Source organism: Argiope bruennichi, chromosome 2, assembly GCF_947563725.1.
Source record: "Argiope bruennichi chromosome 2, qqArgBrue1.1, whole genome shotgun sequence".
Classification (NCBI taxonomy): Eukaryota; Metazoa; Arthropoda; class Arachnida; order Araneae; family Araneidae; genus Argiope; species Argiope bruennichi.
Window position 1 is genome coordinate 125,966,308 of NC_079152.1, and position 21,372 is coordinate 125,987,679.

The following is a 21,372-nucleotide window of genomic DNA, read 5'->3' on the forward strand; positions in this document are numbered from 1 at the left end:
CTGGCATTCCTGTTTTCATTCTCGTTTCATTTTTGATTAATATTTTAATTAAAATAATTCTTTTTTTAAGTATTCTTATAAAAGTTTATTAGACGTTTTAATTTATTATTATTATTATTATTTTCTAAATATAAGCAAATGTAGTAATTGCACAATGCTATTAATTTTCTATCAGCGCATACTTCGTCAGTTTTTTTCAACTGTTTCTGGTTGAGCATATTACATATGGTGTGTATATTAATTCATCATCGACAAAAATAATTCCAGTAAAAGTTTTTTCAACAAAATTTCCCTTTCTGCTTATGCTTAGAATCAAACATTATAATAAATTCATTGTTTTCGTAATTTGAAAATTCCGATATTCTATGTTTTACTGCACGTCGAATTTACTACCAGTATTCGCAGATGTTAGCTCCCTAGTTGAACTACAGTTAATATTTCCTATTTCGCGTATGGTTAGATATATAAATCCGAAAGCTATTTTGAGTCGTATTGAATAACCAAATTCTGAATAAGCAAGTATTTAAAATACGCCTTTTAAAATTTTGGATATATGATTGTAATAAAAATGTCATTTGTGCATGGCACATATTATAGCGAAAATTGCTCCTTCCGACTAAGCGCCGATGGCTCAGTCGGCTGAACGACGCATTTCATAGCGGAGCGGAAGGTTGCGGGTTCAAATACAAGCGAGGCGAACAGTTAAAAATTGGTTTTTAATTTCAATTTGCTTTATGTCAGACTTATGTTAAATATGCAAATTTATGTTAATTATTCTAATATGTTATTTATGTAAATTCCTAATTTTCTGCGGGACTTCTTTTTTGCGGACCTTCAAATTCTAGAAGGTTCTTGAACTGTATATAAGTAGCTTCCTAATCTGTTAGATTGGTATTAAACTCTTCAGTTGATCTTGAGTGTGTTTATTTCTACTATAGAATTGCAGTTGCAAAAAGTACATCATTCATGCAATCCAAATACTATTTATTTTGTCTTTAAATAGAATTCAGACTCAAAACATAAACATTGTTTCCGAAAAAAAGAAAAGAGGCGGAATCGAAAAACTGATTTTTTTTTCTTATAATATTTGAATTGATATATTTTTTATAAATAATGATAAATAAAAATTCATATATTTATATAAATTGTTCTTTTGATATATGAATTTCACCCATAACATTTCTGTGAATTTAAAAATGATGTTTATTGTAAACATCATCTGATGTGTCTCATTTAATTTCAGTTCCGCCGAAAGAGGCAATCATCATGGATGAATACGGACAACACCTCAGGGGCGTTATCGGACCCTACAATGAGGGATTCCCACTGGGACTAGCTTGTGAAGGAGAAGGAGGTCAGCTCTGATCACATTTTTTATATCATTTTGTGTTTATTAGTGATGTGCTTTTAAAGATTTCTTTTGTTTTTGTGATTCAAAATATCAGTATCGCAAAGCAACAACAGTATAACTACAATGTGGATGGTGTGAATTTTTATGCATAGCTACAATTCCCAAAATCAATTAGCTTATAAAATTGAAGCGGTAAACTCATACTGAATTTACTTTATATAATTTTGTTTAATTTGTGATTTTGTGTATGAAGGTGTTTTTTTTTCGCAGTTGTGATTCTAAATACCATACACCATGGATAAAAAAAAATTCAGTGTATGAAAATCAAAAAAAATTATAAGACTATGTAATTTCCTAAGAGGATTTAAAACCATTTAAAATAGTGATAATGTTATAGAATTAACTATATAGAACTATTCGAAACAATATTGAGTTTCAGTTTTCGTACTTTTTGTAACAACATTTAAAGACGTACAGAAATTCAAAGATAATTGCGGAAAATACTTGTATTAATTTATTTTTTACATCCATTCTATTTACAGAAAATCTTTAATTATAATTTGGTGGAATTTTGAAAATGATGTCAGATGTTTAACTTCATTAAATTTGATATTTCTATAGGAGCCAAAGAATCAATAGTTCAGATTTTTAATGATGAAATTTTAAAACAAATTTTCACAGATGTCAATAAAGAAGTTTCAATTTCTTTGGAGAGTTATAAACTACTTCGGTGTTCTTTAAAACTGCTTTGAAGTGCATAATATAAATAATATTCTATCAAATACCCAAAAAATGAAAGTTACATTAGTGTAGAATCCGTATCCTAAAAAGAATAAGAAATTAAGTTTCTTGAAAAATTATCATAATATTAAATTTTTCCATAGATTTAAAATCTTTTAAAATGAATTATGCAAAGTATGTATTAAAATAGTTAACCAATATAGTAAAGCATATGCACAAATCAGATTCTTTTTGTTGACAAATCAAATATTTTATCATTCAACAGAAAATTGGCAGGAATCTATAATTGTGCAAACAAATAGCAATACCAACATGGCTTAAATAATTTTTACAGAACATAAAATGTAGCAGTAGGAAACTGATAATGTGATTCTTCTGGTTTAAAAAAATAATACACTATATTTAATGCTGTTAAATGTACATACCATCCTCATAAAATATCTTCTAAAAATAAAAATAAACTAATAATGCCATCATTTTTAGCTTTCAAAATAACTGTACGTTACATCTTCTTACTCTTAAACGTGTCACAATAACTTCAGTTAAATCCATAATCATCGAAATAAGTCATTAACCTTCTAAAGTTGTACGTGGTTAGCACAAAAAAAAACGATAAAAAAGTTATAACACTGACTTAAGAATATTGCATTTGATCTAAAGAAAGACTATGAGTGAGTGCATATGAAATACTGAATAGAATGGTTTCAAAGCTACAAAAATTCCACTAAATTGTTTAAGGGTACTAGTAAATTTCAAAGAAATTAAAAAGACCCGTTGCAGTTCTCTAATCGCAAATATAAAACAACATGTTTTTATATTTCTGATTCTTGTTAAAATTTATAATCCAAACATCTTTGTTTTTCCATGTATGCCATCGCATGAAATCACATGACGAGTCCCTTTCACTTCTGAAATATTCAAATGAACTATTATAAATCTCAAATAAGATATTTGAGCTGCAAAGCAAAATAATTTATTATGGATATTCTATCGTCATTTTAAACACGAGTAGAAATGGTTAGTTGTGATGAAATAGTGTTAAATTACTTTCTTGATAACATGTTAATTTATAATTATCATTAATTTAAATCATTATATAAATATATGCTACAGAAATATGTCAATTTGCAAGTTCGCTATTTAATTAAAATATTATGGAATGTAATGATTTCATTTATTTGAAAGGCGTGAATACATTGTGATAAAATTAATGTTTATAACTGGAATTATATTTGAACAATAAAGCATGCAATTTATGTTGATGGATTTAATTGAATCTCTTCTACTGCATAAGCTAAAGTCTCTCCTAATATATGTATATGGCTAGTAAGTATAATATTCATTATAACAAGTAATTTCAGACACTATTCCGAAAAATCAAACATATAATAGAAAGTTTCACTATATTTTTTGTAAGGCAAATAGGAAGGACCCTATATCAAGATGAAGCAAGACTGAATAAATTCATAATAAACAGTTCATTGTTTAACACAAATGGAAATTAAATTTTTCATGTTAGAGTTAATGAATTTCGAAATCGCAATAAAAGTATGGCTCTCATAGATTCCAACCAAGTGAGGCAAATAATTGAAACCCTGCTAAATTCCTAAATGCGACTGTTCGAAGATAATTTCAATCTACCTTCATAATTAGTTTGCACCGTCTGACTATATTCTATGCTTGGAGGAAGTAAATTACTGCCTTATTTCTTCCGGGAAAATTATGTTACATATGTTCAAAGAGGATTAAATGTGCTGTATAAGTAGACCATATAATACTCTCGTAGATATCATTAAGTCTGTAGCAGAGAAAATTGTCAACCATTTAGATAAATTCTTGCTCTTCTGTTATTCAGAAATGGAAAGATCTTGAAAACGATCAGGGCTGAAACCATTGCACTGAAGGTGTTTCCAACATTTAAAACAGTAGTTTCTCGGCTTATTTAATTAAACTCCTCTAAAGGACTTTTATAAAAATATCATTTCCTGTCTTTCTTTAAATTTCTATTTAAAAATTCGAATTTATACAGTTTGAGATACGATTCTTTTAATTGAGGAAAAAGCTTTTGATACATACAAAATATCCATTTTTCTTAAATCGAAATATACAATAGTAGCAATACATGTCTTTTATTTGTTGCATTAATATATACCTTTAAACTGCTACCTGTTGCATCTAATTGTTATTATTATACCTTGTAAGAAAAGTCGATAGTAGACAGATTAATTCAGTGCAAGAATTACATTGAAATAATAAATTTATCAAGAGTTCTATTAATATTCACGAAATCCATTTTGAACATAGAATGTATGTCTAGAACGGATAGAATGCATGTCACAACATGGATTATTGATTACATAGAATAATGGACATAGAATTTATAACACAGCATGGATTATTTGCTATTTTTATTTTTTTTAAAAATAAATGTGAAACCGCAGCGAATTCAATCAGGGAGTATCACCTAATTAAAATAGATAAAAGGAATTAAGTATAAAACTGAATGCAAGGCTAAAACCTAACATATTTTTTCATATTATCAGGTAGGTACTCTAGTGTGGAACTCAATGACACACACACACACACACACACACACACACACACACACACACACACACACACACACACACACACACACACACACACACAAGAAGCAGAGCTAAACCAATTTATTAACTCAGAACACAGTGAATGCCAGATTTTCTGCTTTTATGCTAACAGGGAAAGTTCCAGAATGCTTTTCTGGTGACAGTAAGAAAAGTCCAGTAGAATTTTCTGGTAAACTAAAGAAATGTCCAGAATCTTCTGGAACATGAAATAAAGGAAAACATAAAACCAAGGAATTAAATATTTACACAGACTGTGAATAGCATTGTCTCTAAAGGAAACGAACTTGCGATATCGTGATTAAGAGACCAGTGCTGTGACCATTCGGCCATGGAGAGTCGACTGGCTCTTTTCAATGCGGCAATATATGCATTATAGAATAATTAGCATGCTTATTTTCTACAATGTATGTTCTTATACTAATTAATCATAATTTTTAACTAAAATAAATCAAACTGAGGAAACCGTTTTATAAGAGAGAGCTTGACTTGCGTAATGTTAACCGATTTTATCTCGTTTATAGAAAATGTATTCCTTACTTTAACAAGTTTCTGAGACAAGAAGAAAGTCATCACTATCTAGAAAATATAGGGGGGAATCAAATCATTATTTTAAGTGCTGTGGATTTTTAAATTATTCGCATTAAGCTGAAATTCGAATTACCATCTTTTTTAAACCTCAGCGGATAATAGCTGTTTCTGATGTGTCATTTTGGATCTTGAATTGCCTATAAATAATATTTTAGTATCTGTACATATTTAAAAATATTGCATCTAAATAACTATTTCCAAAATATAGAGTTAGTAGGATTAAATTTTACAAACCATTGTTCATCAACGGATACCCCGACGGATACCTCGGATACCCCGACCTAGCCTCGGGTCATACGGAAGAGGGACAAGCTACACTGATGTAAAACTGGCAAACAATTTAGAACCCTCTAAAGAAAACGCATATTGGTACAGAAAAAGAATAGAGGAAAAGAAACATTACATTTTGCGTTACATAAAAAGTTTTGAAATATTAAAAATCCATTAAATGAGTGCTAACTTTTTACATTAGGAGAGAGCTAAATACAAAAGATTAAAATCATCAACGCATAAACATTATTAATTCATACCCAAGATTGTTATTTTGTTCTACTTTCTATTGATGTAGTATTGAAATTTCGATAACAATGAAATCCATCAATCCTTTTTTCTTCCACCAAAAACAACACATATCACTATTGTATGTCATGAAAGGCCATTGGCGTCCAAAGTGTACTTATAGGCCTGGACCGTCGGACCATCAACTGTTCTAGAACACAGAATATGTCGGCTGTTACTCATGCATAGTTTGGGATCTGGACTAGAAGTACTTTTTTCTTGATTCAGAATCAGCAATATTTATTCTTTTCGCCTCGGTCGAATTCCAGTTCCCTTCGCAGAGCGGATCGTGTTTATTGACGCGTCAAATCAATCCCCGAATCCCAGAAGCGGACAGAGAGCTGTTATCTTCCCGAAATGTCCTTGATTTTGTAGAAGGGTAATAATATTTTCGGAGAAACATTACCAGAGCTGAACTATGATCTTTGGGTCGCTCTAGAAAGAAAAGGTTTCTTTCTTCTGTTACTCTAGAGATCTGACTCTTTGTGTGTCCTTTTTTTTTCCTCCGACATAGGAGCAATTCCGGTAACATTTACGATCAGACGAATGGTGATGTCCTTTTGATCTAGAGATAGAAACTTCAATGCTGATACGGAAATAAAGGATCGAAAAAATTTATGGCCGTCTAATCTTGGCATTTCAAAGGATAAAAATGTTTCTTTGCTGCTTGAAGTAGTTGATGGTATAGTATCAAGAATCAATAAAAACCTTTCCGAGATAGCAGGGAATTTTGGAAAGTACTCATCACTTGATTATTAAAATGATGCCATTAATAAAATTCTGATGATTAAAAAAATATTTCGTCTGTCTTTTCGATTCACAACTCAAATGTAAACAAAATGTTATATCCTCTATTAAAATGCTCCTCAATTGTAAACATTTTAACTAAATGTCCAGTCTAAATTCCAATACCGATTTTTTTAATGGAAAAATTTTATATCATAACGATCACCCTAACATCCTCTTTTTTTTCACTCGATTGGTATTTTTCATCCTATATGATTGTTTTTATCGTGTGCTACTTGTTTTTAACCACGTCAAATACTTTTATCAAAACTAATTAATATTAGTTAAAAATTTTTCATCATAATTTTATGTTATAATATATGCATGTATTTACTATATGCTTGGCGCAGCATGGCTAGTTTTAGGTCTTGTGCCAATAAAACGCAACTTAAAATTTGTGAAAAGATTTTTTTTTATAACAAGAAAACGATACCTCGTAATTCTTCTGCATTCTATGTGTTTCTAATTTCTCAGTAATGGATTCATTACTGTCAATTTATGAAAAAAAAATGAGAAAGTTATTATTCAACAAATTAGAAATATAGGTTGCATTTATTAATTGTTTTAAGATACTTTTTTCCTCATTGGAGTTTAAACACACTTAATAAATAAAGAAAGAATATTAAGAAATAATAACAAGAAAAAATGGAAAAAATAAGTACCCAAGCTAGAACTTTGGAAAATATTTATAGTATTTGATAACTTGATTTCAGTTTGGAAGAGCGATCCACTGTTATTTGTAACCAGGAAAATTATCCTTTGTCCATTATTTATTTTTAGCAAAACGATATTATTAAAATGATATTCTTAAGATTGCACTAAATGCTTAAACTCACAAAATTGTGCTTCAATCAAAATGGATTTATTCTTAGAAAATGCTCACACATATTTTTAACCGTTGTAGGTTTCTAGTAAAACACATTGTGAAATATAAAACCATTGATACTTTTCTGAAAAAATAAACTGTACTTAGAAAACCGAGAAGCTTACATAACTTTCGAACTGAAAATAGAATTTAGAGATTTAATCAAATAAACTTAGGCAAAGAATTTTTTTGACTAAGCTCTAAGTTTCATTCCTCTAAATTGATATCTTAATAATAAAATTTTATTTCGCACCAACATAGGCGATATGAAACCTCTTTACTTTATACAGCTAATATTGGGAAATTTTATAACTTCTTTTAGCCAAATTTAAGTAACATACAAAAATTTTAATAACCATTAGTAATTACTTGCATTTTATTTCCATTTTATTATGGTGTAAAAAAATAAAAATAATAATATATTTTCCTTTCTTTTCAAAAATTTGAAGAAAAATTCTTTTCTCAATTTTTATCCTTAATTATTTTTTACTATCCCTATCAATTTATCCATTTCTCAAACATGGGTGGCTGAAATAGAAATGTAATAAGCTTATTTGCCATGTAATAAGAAGATAGATAGATAATGTCATGGAAGATTTGAAACTCTAATTTATTAGGGCTATACAAGATATACCAATCGTAAGCAAATCATTTCTGTTGGTAAATTATTCATATCACCCACAAGCGATTGGATCATTGTGCACTGATCATTAAAAACTCTGATTATTGGTGCTAAAAGTAAAACGTATAAAAGGGAGTATCAAATTATTAACTTTTTTCTGAGAAACTATTGTAAACAAATATTTCAAATGTACAAAGATGCATGCACTCAGCTTATTTAAATATCTGATTTAATTTGTATTATGAGATAACATTAAAACTTTATATGTCCGAAAGATAAAAAAAAGGGATTTTAGACTCAGTTACTAGTTTTATTTTTGAATATAAATGTAAAGCTCAAGGAAATACATCCGCCTTCATAAGAGTTCAGAGCAATCTGAATGGCCAAGCCTTCTCTAAATTTTAAACAGGCTTGGTGTGGAATTGGCGAGAGTCCCCATTACGACTTGTCTCCCCATCCTGACCATAGTGGTAAGGTCCGTTACTGAAGTGGAGGCAGACGCAATACAGCATCATTGTACCGATCAGAAAATAGGATCTAATTACTATAACGGAAGTTTATCTTATCAATATATTCGGTGATATATATATATATATATATATATATATATATATATATATATATATATATATATATATATATATATATATATATATTTGAAAATTAAGAAAGTATAAAGAATCTCCTAAGTAGATTTATCTGGTTGTTTTTAATTTTTATGATAACTTGAACAAATTCGAATGAATTAAAACAAATGTTTTAATTTTAAAACATAGAAGAATGTCACTAAAAAAGATTTTTTTATTTGTGAATATTTAACTGTTTATAGATTCAGAAGTAATAGATATTCAGTGAAGTTAATATTATTTCAGAAAATTAACATTAATAATCTTGGAAAGATTGTTAAGAAACCTTTTTTTTATTTTTAATAAGTGTGAAAAGAACCATATTAATTAAATTTATTTAGAACGCAAGAGTGAAAAGCTTTCTCTCCAAGTACAGATATTTACATAGTCGCTGCAACATGCAACAACAATTAACAAACTTTGGCAAGGTATAATTTACGTTCTGAATTTTGAAGTTTGAATTTTTAAGTACTTCATTTAAATGCATGAATTTAAGACTCCATGTTGACTCTCTTAACTATTCTTACCAGAGCATTAAGAAACGCACTCCTTCTTTCATTCTCAAACAATTTATTCTAAACATAATTCTATATTTTAAAATTTAACTACTAATTTTGTAAAATCACGACGAGAGTATGTGTGTGTGTGTGTGTGTGTGTGTAAAATTCGAAGATATCGAAACTAACATAAAACAAATTCCGTTAATTTTTTATTATTATTATTATTTTTTAGAACTTCAAAACAAGCTGATTCAAAGAATAAAAAGAAAATATTAAAAAAAAATCCATTTGTTAAAAATTTCAAAATTATTTCATTAAGATCTGTTAAATATCGTACTTCAGTTGTAAGATCTAAAGAAAAGCCAATACATTAGCAACAAAAGTAAAACTTTAAGTTTCATATTTAAAATTGTTCAATAATTTGAGGATCAATAATTTATATGCATTTTACATACATCGGTAATTTATTAATAACACTTCTAGCACGTGATATTATTAAAAAAAATATTTTTTTCTAAAAAAATGACATAAAGCTTTAATAAAAATGATTTGTTATTCAGAAACATTAGTTTTCTAGTTCCTTTTATGCTACTAGAAATGTCAAGGGAATGACTTTAATCACAAGACTCGCATTAAAGATATTTTGCAGTGTTTCTCTTCTAGTATATATATTTACAGCTTTTCAGTAAAATTCTTGCTCGTAATTCAATTCCTGACTTCCTTTAATAACGTTTCGAATAAAATTAGAGCATCAGTGAATAAACCACAGCCATATATAATTAACTTTCCAAAATTCTAAAGGTTGAATTGTTAAGTGCTTTATTTAATGGCCTAAATTTCTTGTACTTCAGTACTGATTGTTCCGTTGGGAACGCCAGTAAAACCCATTCACTTGTAAAATGATTTCTGGAGTTAAGTTCTAGAGAACTGATTTTAGGAAGGAATTTTAAACTTTTTATTTACTTTGAATTAAAGTACACATTTTCTCAAATGCTTCCAAAAATAATTTTTAAATGCATTATTTATAAAGTAATGAGTTTATTAATTTTCTTATAAATGTTAAGCTATTTCAGACGTTAAACAATTAAATTGAATACAACTGAAATATTCCTTTAACAAAATCATTTCTTGACAAAAGTAATGTAATATGTATATGTATATTATTATTACCGTTTATTGTTGCTATTCATATTGTTGTATATGTTAAAGTTACCCTTCATTTCATAGCAAATAATCAAAGCGTACTAAAATATATATATAAAACAAATTATGTGCAATTAAATGAAGAATTAGCAACTTGTGCTTTGTGTTGATTTTGATGATGACTCATTGCTTATTAACAGCTTTGCTCATTATCTATTCATCAATAATTTCTTACAGTATTTTAAGATTTCAAATAGTCTTATTATATTTACAACCAAAACTTTGCTTTGGATTTCAGTCTTTTGGAAGAGGAAAGGTAACATCATAAATCCATCAAGCTTGTTCAAATATAATTAAAGTTTCTATTCAGAAAATAATCCCACATAAAATTCGCTGAACAATTTTCAAATTACTTAGCGTTGACGCTCCCATTTCGCACTTATTTTAACAATTAGCCCAAAAGAAATATTTTTGACGCAAAGCTGCACAAAAGAATTTAAAATGAATAGATCTTTTCTTTCTTTCATTCTTTCTTTTTGTAATAAAAAACAAGAGCATTGTGCCTCTTTCGCGTTTTATGAGGGTCATCTTCTGTCTCCCTTGCAGCTTCTCGAAATCATGTTTTCCGTTCCACTCAATCAAATCGTCAGATGTTCTTTGTTCCAGTCGCTCCCTCCCATCAAGAAATACTGGAAGCGAAAAGGTCTTTGTTCTCCCGATCCTTTGTGCCATTTAACATCAAGACAATTCCGTAAATATCAGCATCAATCATCACTAAAGAGAAAAGGCTGTAAAAATAGCGCTTTTTGGAGTGGGAGGACAAAAAGGATGATGATGCTCTATGAAAGGATAAGTTGATGAGGAGAGCAGAAAAATAATATCCCAAGAAATTGCCTTCTTAAAAACTGGGGAGTGAGGAACGAAAAGCAACCAAAAAAAATTTAACTTTTTATACCGACATAATGGAATGAATAAAACTGGTGTTAATAGGGTAGTTTTGAGCAATTTGTTCCTGAGAAAGACTTACATTAATAGGCAGATAATGTAAAGGAAAGATTTGCAGGAAATATTGCCAAGGCGAAAATAACAATGCTAATTGCTTCAACTATTTAAAAGATAGGATCTTTCTTTTTTCTTCCTGAGTTGAAAAAATGCAAATTTTTCTTTAATTAGCATTTTTAAGAATCAGAACAAATAAAAATTCTGTATTTATAATTATTACTTCTTGACGCTATTATGGCCTTTAATTGCTGTATTATTTATTATTAACCGATATTCCATTCATAAACATAGTTGATTAATTAATTAGACTTCATTGAAGTAACCCCTTGATCTCAAATAGAATAGAAGTTAATTAAAGACTGTCAGAAACATTCTATTGGGTCGTCCTATTAAAGATAAGGGTACGCTTTCCTTTGATGACCAGACGTCACTTCATTCTACCAAATGGTCAATGTTTTGTTAGTTTCATTCAATAAAAATATAAATAAATAAACGGAAGTGAAAATTGCCTTTTCCCCTTTATAAATATGAGCATCAATCATTTGTCAACTTTATGTATACATGTAAATATGGGTGTTAAAAAAAAAGCCTGCAAATATCTCTATGAAAGGAAAATTAGAAAAAATAGTTTTTCAATCAATTGTCAACACCAACAAAAAGAAAGAAAAATACTAAACAATAAAGGAAGTTTTTCTATACAAATATAAATGATTAGCGTTTAATATTTGTTTACCTTATTGTGGATTTATAATCAGAGAGATAAAGCATTCAAAATATATTTACGATTAAAAGCTGGCACTTTCATACAAATAATTAAATTATTTTAAGCTTCATAAGTTAAAAAAATTTATTATTTTATATTTTGAGAAAACAATGTTTACTTTTTTCTTTCAGAATTTAGACCTTTGGTCTGTAAGATTCTACCAGCATGTTTACATTTTTCACTACAAATTAGATATATAATTAATTCATAATATTTTAAATATTCATTTTTGTTTGAGTAAGCAAGTAACATAAAATATAAATAGCCCATAGATTAAAATTTATTTTTTTATTTTTCATTTTCATCCTTGAATTTCAAAATTAATGTCCTCCAAAGTATGCTTAAAAAATGAAATGTAATTATTTAAAATCCCTTTATTATGATTCCATTGAGCTTTTTCCCAGTTTAGCTTTTGTTCAAGTCACTTATGCATTACATCATTGAAATGATAAAGTTTATCTCGGAATCTCTTTTTTTTTTTTTTTTTTTTTTTTTGTTGTTGCTTTCGTCTGGATGATATATATATAAAAGAAGAAAATTAAGTAAATCGACATTCAATGAGTTTTCAATCCTCATCTGTTAATATATATATAAATGAATAAAAAAGGATATAACACATAATATGCTATATGTATTATCAAAATATATTAACATAAACAATAATTTTTAGAGATTTTTTTTATTTATGGTATATATGTCACGCAGATAACCATACATGCATGATCTTTTTGACTCCACAGCTCTATTTCGATAAATTCAGATCCTAGGATTTTCTTAAAACCTAGTTTGCCACGCATTTTTTTCTTCAAGGGGAGTTTTTTGGAAGGAAGGAAAGAATCGAGTTTGCGGTAGAAACGAGATTATGTTGCTTCTTTGCTGTTGTTATTTTCTTTTTACACACCGCATGTTACTACTGCATGTTAATGATTTTACATCAAAAAACTGAATATAAATCCTTGTGAACTTAAAATATAAACAGATGTAAAATTCTAAACATTTTATATTTTTAAAAATATTATTTAGAAAAAATGTTACTTCATACATAATATTATTACATAAATAAAGCTTGTAAATTGTCGAGAATTGCAGAAAATGTACAGAAAACGAATACAAGTTTAAACTAAACTTATAATCATTTTCTCCTTCTTAAATACAACTTATATGTGCAGAAATATCTCCATATATGAAGCGATATTTTATTTCTCCTTTTGTGAACCATTGTACATCAGGGGTAGTAGCTTCACCGGAGCTTTGTCTTATAATCTTTGATTTATGTACGTGTATTTTACTAAAAGCATGCATCTGAAAAATAATAGTTGAAAGCTTCTGATCTTTGGCAACTTTCTTAACCCTACTTTGAGGGGATCCAGTCGGCACAAATTTCCATTTCTAAACACCAGAACACCGAATGAATATTTTTGATTTCTCTTATCCGATTAATGAAACCCAAATATAGAGACACGCAAAAGAAAAAAATGCAGTCACAAAATAGCATGTCAATTTTCATATAATTAAATCATTTCGTTTTATTTTGTGTACATACGCGCGAAAGTAAGGGGAGTACAGATCAACTCTTTTAAGGATTCAGTTCCAAATGCGATATGTATCTACAATTTGGATGCTAAATCTGTATATCACATTTTACCAGCCTATCTTTCTTTCATAATTTTTATGTTAACTTAGGCATATAAACAGACTTCCTTTAAATTGATTCCTTTTAAAATTTGACAGAAATCTCCAAATTTAGTTCAAAAGCCATATACTTTCATCCATATCCATCTATATGGCTCATTGAATTTTGGAGTTATGCTCATAGAGGGATATGCAGGCAGATGGATAGTCGGCAGACGGATATAATTCAGTGAAATGAGTTTTTTGAACTGATCGGAAATCTGAAAAGAGAAAATTTGTCAAAATCTCGAATTCGAATTTTTTTATGATTACAATATGCTCTCTTTATATAGTGTGTACAAAGAAGGGGAGGGACATTTTGATCCCGAATTGCTATAATATATACACTTTTTAATTGTTACGAATATTTGAGTGTTTTTTTTAAAGATTAATTGTTTCTCAAATTGAGTTGAAACATGTTGAATAATTACGTAGTCTTACGTAGATGCGTTAATGGTTCCTGTAGTAATACATTTATTTCAAATTGATTGCGGCGTTTCTTTTTTCTTGCTATTGCTAACCACCTTTGAAGATCAACTGCTTAAAGGTAAATTTTAGTATGGTAAATTCAATTATATCTCTTATAGATGCTTTTCGAAACAAGGTATTTTCAATATCAAATATGTATAGATTTAAAAGCCGTGTTGTGGTAATTTGCTTAAATTAAAGCAAATTTTTAAATCTAAAATATGTCTATTGTAATTTTCAGATGATAGTGGTTTGGGATACTCTCCTGTATACTTAATATCAGTGCAACATTGCTTATATAGAAAATCTTCGATTTGTATTTTTAAAGTTGTAAAACATATAGTAAATAGAATGAAGAAGAAAATTCTTGGAATTAAGAATGTTCTTAATTTTTTTATTGAATCTAAGATATTACATATACTTTCTTTTAAGTAATTTATTGAATATTGATTTTTACAAATATTTGAATTCGAAGAGCTAAGTCTATGAATATCAAATTTGAATTGATATTTTGCTATATATATTTAATGTATATTTATTAGTCAAACAAGAAATTAAACTCATTAATAATCATCCATTAGTAAATAAAGATACCTTTATAATTGTTTTCACTATATTTGATTAATTTCATTTCATCATGTCAATTTTACTGATTGAAATAAATACTTTAAATCAAAAATTATTATAATATTCGTATGTCTGAAAATTGAATTTGTTGCATTTTTTTGTGATATTGTAGAGAAAGGATTGTAACCTTAGTGAACGACCTTATAATCTGAATAAACATTTGTGAAATACCTTAGTTTCGTAGGAAAATGTTTCAACTTAAATACAAAATTATGAAACATACAAAAAACATCCTGCCATTTTATCCTCCACAGTAAGACATAAAAATCTACATAAAGAAAATTTAAGCAATTTATTTACAGAAACACACTGCATTAATCCAAAAATATATTTAAGATAAGATCATTCAAAATCATACGTAATATTAAGCTGGCAATGAAATGTTAACAATCATTCACTCGAAACATTTTAATGTTTTCACACTCGAGTAAAATAAAAAATAATAAATAATAATAATGAAGTTCAGTTCTAAAGTTAAAATGCTAAATAACTCTGAAGTATAATATTAATAGTTACAAAATAAAAAAAGAATAATATTAAAAATCACAAAATTTCAATAGAATTCTCATATAAATTTTAAAATTTAATTCAACTACATTTTATTTCAAGAGATTGTATTTCAAATCATTGAGGCTGGTTGAAACCAGAATAAAATCAAATGAGTAACCATTCCTTCAACGAAAGTAAATCTAGTGGTATTTGAGAAACTTTATAAAGCATGCCTTATTTTTTTTTAAAGAAGTAGAGGAAAAATATATGATTGAATTTAAAACCTTTATAATAGAAGATATAAGTTGACATTTCCTAGTTTCTACTATATCTCAATGCATCATTCTTGGTTTGAATCGAAACTGAGAAAATTGAATCCGGGTTGACTTTTTTTTATTCAATGATGTCATCTGAATATTTCATGCAACACAGTTTTTGATACATTCAAAATAAGTTTTTATCATGTAATTTATTTGCAAATAAATTATCTATTATTCAATATATATAAAAAAAATGAAATTTATTTGATAATATATTACCAAATAATATCAATAATGCAAAAATATTTTTTCTAATAAAGAAAAAAAAACATGTCCTTCGGAAATTTGAAGCTCACCACACTATTAGAGCTACGCAATTAAACGCGGTGCAAATGTAATTTGGTTGATGAAAATGTTTATTTTGTAGCAAATTTATTGAAATTTGTATAAGAATTTTAATCAGAATTCAAGCAAGATTTTAATATTTTTACTATTAAATTCCAAAGATATTAATACATAGATATTATTATTAATTCATTTTAAAATTCAGAAATTAGTTTTTATAGTGATTTCAGTTTATTTTTGTGCAGTTTTTCTGAATTTTGACAACATTTTAAAACTATTATTTGCATAATGTTTTAGCCTATTTTAGATTCTTTCATTAAAAGAAAAATATTATAAAATGTAAAGATATACTACAGTTAAACGCTTTAAATCATTTAAACTTTAACCCACATGTCTGTATTTAATATATATATATATATATATATACAGTGGACTCCCGATTATCCGCGGGCGGGTTATCCGCGCCTGCCGCACTAAGTTTTTTTTTTTTTTTTTTTTTTTGCTTCCAAGCAAAGGAAAAATGCTTCCAAAGCAAGAAGCAAACACAAATGACTGATTTCTTCAAAAAGGTGTAGTTTTACAGTTATGCTTTTGTAATTACATGATACATTACAGTATTAAAACAGTACATATGTATTAATTTTTCTGTGTATCCTTAACGCCTCTCGTAAGTAGAAAGCACTTTTCTGTTTTCATTAACAAAATGCATTTTAGGTTAGTTTTGAGTGATATACTAGAATATTAAGAGCTAGTTAAACATTTCCTGCTGTTTATTTTACGTTTCATTGTACATAAAATGATTTTTCAAAGTTGGAATGACTGTTTTCTCTTTTGCTATACCCGTTTTTAGTTTTTTTTCGGATTATCCGCGATTTTTGTTATCCGCGGCGGCCGTGCCACCCAATTCCGCGGATAATCGGGAGTATACTGTATATATATATATATATATATATATATATATATATATATATATATATATATATATATATATATTGTAATCTTATTGAGTATTTGGTATATAAAAGTTTAATCATAGTTTTTATGGCATTCGGCTTTGTGTCCCACACATTCCGAATTTCTAGGAAAACTATATTTTATTCAATTGCCCACTTTTGTAAACTACAACAAAAGAGGCTAGGATTCATTTATCTATTTCTTACCGAAAAAGTAATCTAGACGTCCCACCAAGAAAGAATTGTGTTCGACAAACTGAATCGTGATGCTGTGACTGTACATCTGAAAGATGACATAAATTCGGATGTTGTTCTATAGGAATAGGAGTTACATTAGTATCGTCACTATGGACACGCAAATCAGTTTGGGAAAAATCCGATAAGAACAACATGAGTGATATTTTTTTTTTCTGTTTGGTTGCTGTGAATTAAAGTCAAAAATATAGTTTAGGAAGCAATGTAGGTAGTATCAGCTGCTTACATAGCTTGAACGAGCCCATGCAAGATGAAGATTGCGAGAATGATTTATTTCTTATAGACTATATTGCATGCAGACGAGGAAGACATGCATTCAGTGTGAGTAATTGCTGGCAGCAGAAGTCACAAGAACATTTCATGCTGTCATACATACATACAAACTTCATACGATATTGAGAGGAATAATCTTTGCATCTATTACGTAGCTGCAAGCCATAATATTGAATATATAGTAGAAATCTGAGATTCATTTAACACCATAGTGTCACATGAACATTAACAAACCAATTATATCAAGGACAGCTCCGAACCTGCACGTTCATATCACGATAAACAGATACACCGTTCTCGACAATGCAGAAGATATTGCATAAGATCCCGAAATTTGTAGATGACACTGATCTGAATCTTGGGACTTTCTGGTTGTGAGGCGGTTCTGGCTCACTTGAAAGGCGATGTGTATGAAGGACATGGGTGTGGTGTGGGTGTTGTAATTTGTAAGGTGACGATTTTTTCTTAATAATTTCATTCATTTATGTAATATGTATATGACCTAGTTGTATGAAATAAACATTTGCTGAACTGAAACAACAATTTAATTTACAACTGAAACTAACAAAACTGGATTTGGTTATTATTTCAAAAGAGTCTAGATTGTGTCACTTCTTGCTTTCAAAGATACGTTTCAATGACATCATTTATAGATACCATTTGATATCACTTGCAAATGTCTGCTTATTATATAGAAAATATTCAGGAAAGAGATATATATCTAACATATTGTGTGATGATAGGGGAACTTCGGCAAAATAACCAATAGTCAAATGCATGTACATGTAATTACGAATAGGAATATGACAAACAGTAAAGTTATCCTCAAGATCTACTGCCTCTAATCAATAGCAAAGAAAAATTGAATTAAAAAAGAGGTTTCTATAGAATTTGATTCAAATTAAAAAAAACAAACAATGAAATTCACTAGAAGCGATGTTAGATTTTCTGAAGAGGATCTTTTGGTTTCATATGTGCTTAACAAAGAAATAGCCATGATGTCAATCAAACATTTTGATTCGAATTTATCAGAGGTAAAATATAACTTTAAGGAACAAGTAATAACTCATTATAAACATTCCGTAAGAAGTGTTAATAGCACGGAGTGCTCATGTTTGCGCAATATGAAAAGATGGTTATTGGTATCATTTTAATCAAAGGATTTAAGTTTATATGATTTTTTTTTTGTAAATCTAAGAAAGATAAATCGTTGCGGAGAAGAGTTGTTTAAGAATAAGGAATAACAATATCTGCTTACAAAAGAAGAAAATGCCAAGAATTCTGGTGAATTTAATTGATTTGCTTGAGAAAAATCTTTTTAGCATCATGAAACGAATGATACGCCATGAATGGATAACGAATGATACGTAACAATCACAACAATTAATTCATTTCGATTGAACATTTTTTAACTGAATTCTTAATCCTAATATGTATTATTCATAATTTTATTTTTGAAGTATTTTATAACACCTATATTCTTTTTTATGCCCACAACTATTATAATTGGAAGTTAAATTTTAAGCTTCATATGATATGTTAACTAAATATTGCTTTTTAATAATGGATTCACTGATAGATCCAACATGTTTCGGACGTATTTTCATCTTTAAAATTTCCACATGTTCATCCAAAGCTAAATTATCCCGGTCCCTAAATCACCGTTTGAAAGAATATCTTCAAATTTCTGGGAAATTATAAATTTGTCGCACAAACTCTTAATAAAAATGGTTTAAAACTTAATTTTCTTTATTTCTTCCGCCTTTGTCCATGCAGAAATATTTGTAAATTATCAAATAAAATAGTTCCCATTTATAACCATATAATTTAAGACTCGATTTCAAAAGTTAACTATCTTTTTTAATAGATTATTGCTTTTCCTTAAATTGAAGAACAATTTATTGAATAATTCTAATTAACTTCAAATACCGCATGCATTCAAATTAAATTGTATTACAAATAGGAATTTCGGTGCAAAATAATAATTTATTTTAAATGTCATTGAATAAAAAAAGGCATTTTAAATTAAATATTAGTTATATAAATAAGCTGAAAGTTTATGACGAAATTCAGACTAGAATTATGTATACTCGAACCTAACTTTGTTTTTTTTTCTTAATTTATGTCCAATGATGTTTTCTGAGATCTGAGACATATAAATTTTCTTGAATGTCAGTTTTTTAAAGGCATGCATGTAGATATCGTACCATACCACAATTAATTCAAATTTAAAAAATTCAAACAGAATAAATTATGTAAAATAAAAGCTAGCTATTTTTTTTTCAGAAGGATATTAGAACATCTATTGTGAATCCACTTGTTGAAAAGCAATCATAATTACATCAATTTGGCTAGTTTTTTTTTTTTTTTTCAAATATATTGTTACCAGTTATTTACATCAAAATTTACTAAATAATCAAACACTTTTGAGATATTGTAATATCAACTTATGTTAATATACCTGAGTCCTGTGAATCGTGTAATATTCAGTGAATATAATTGGTATTGAATTTCGCAGGTGACCCTTCCCCAGCCGTCAAGTGGTGGAGAGACGCTGAATTGCTTGACGACTCCTACTACATCACTCCACAGGGATTTGCTCGTAATGAACTGCTGCTCGCCAGCCTCAAGCGTACAGATCTCATGACCCAGTTGACGTGTCAAGTGTCCAATTCCAATCTAACCGCTCCTGTCACTAGCTCCGTCATCATTGACATGAACTGTAAGTAATCAGGCGATATAACATTACCATTCAGTAATGAGTGAAATGCTTTTACACCATTTTAGCATGCATTATTTCTTCCAGAAATGTATGTAAAAAATTAACACGATGTACAAAGTTTCTTTTCATCCTCCTTGTATAAATTCCATCATTATTTATATAAAGAAAACATTAAAAAAATATGTATATGCGAATTTTAATTTCACATGAAAATAATGATGTGTTTTATTATGTATATGCCAATTATATGATAAAAATAATTGTTATGCCTGTTTCCAAACGGTAAATCTTTAATAAAATTTGTTAATAATATGCGGTTGAAAATCTAAGTACTCTGTTATCGCATATGATTTAAAGTAATGATATTTTACATCATTATTTTCATGTTTACATAGATATACAGACTGAATACACAAATTCAAATTGATTAGAAATGGTTAGCACTAATAAGCTTTTAAAAAGCGTTATTCTTATTTTTTCATTATTGCTTAGCCATATTAGTAAAATGTTACATTGTATTATATTAGATGATACAATTATTTCATAAGTATAAGTAATGAATTAAAATTTAATTTTTAATGAAATGGCGTTGATGAGTGGCAAGGCTTAACCGTTTTGCAATTTTGTGGAATAAAGACGGTCTCTTTTATTCAAGGCAAGTTTCGACGTTGTCATAGATGTTTGTCAGAAAAGTTCGTGATATTGAAATATTGAATTCTAAGGTGACAGATGTTGCGACTTGTATAACAGAAGATATATCGAACAATGAGGAAAGATCAGAATATCGAATTGTTCTTCGTATGTTTATATATATATATATATATATATATATATATATATATATATATTTCAAAACGGATACGTGCTGAAATTTTCTAGAAAAAGGCCATATATCCGGCTGCGGTGCTTACAGTTACTAAAGTAAATACAAGATAGAATTTAAATGTTTGTTACTAGGAAAAGAATTAATATCCATCCTGTTCTTATCTTAATACGTTTAGTTCTTAATATTAAAAAAATATTTTTTTTTCATCTAAAAACATTTTCTAGAATGTCTAAAATCAATAATAAAAACAATTCATATAACTAGTAATAATCTTGAAATATTATAAGCAAGCTATTAATTTAAGCTCTGAGAAATTTGTTTATCTAAAG

General features: G+C 28.2%; 1 protein-coding gene across 2 annotated transcripts in view; it reads left to right on the forward strand.

The window, feature by feature from the left end:
- The window catches only part of LOC129961685 (synaptogenesis protein syg-2-like), a 386,666-nt gene that overhangs the window by 235,036 nt on the left and 130,258 nt on the right, over positions 1–21,372 (forward strand). For both annotated transcript variants that reach the window (XM_056075219.1, XM_056075220.1), the window contains 2 exons: positions 1,244–1,354; positions 20,014–20,217. In XM_056075219.1, coding sequence (XP_055931194.1) covers positions 1,244–1,354; positions 20,014–20,217 — 315 coding nt within the window. The remainder of the gene's footprint in view (positions 1–1,243; positions 1,355–20,013; positions 20,218–21,372) is intronic.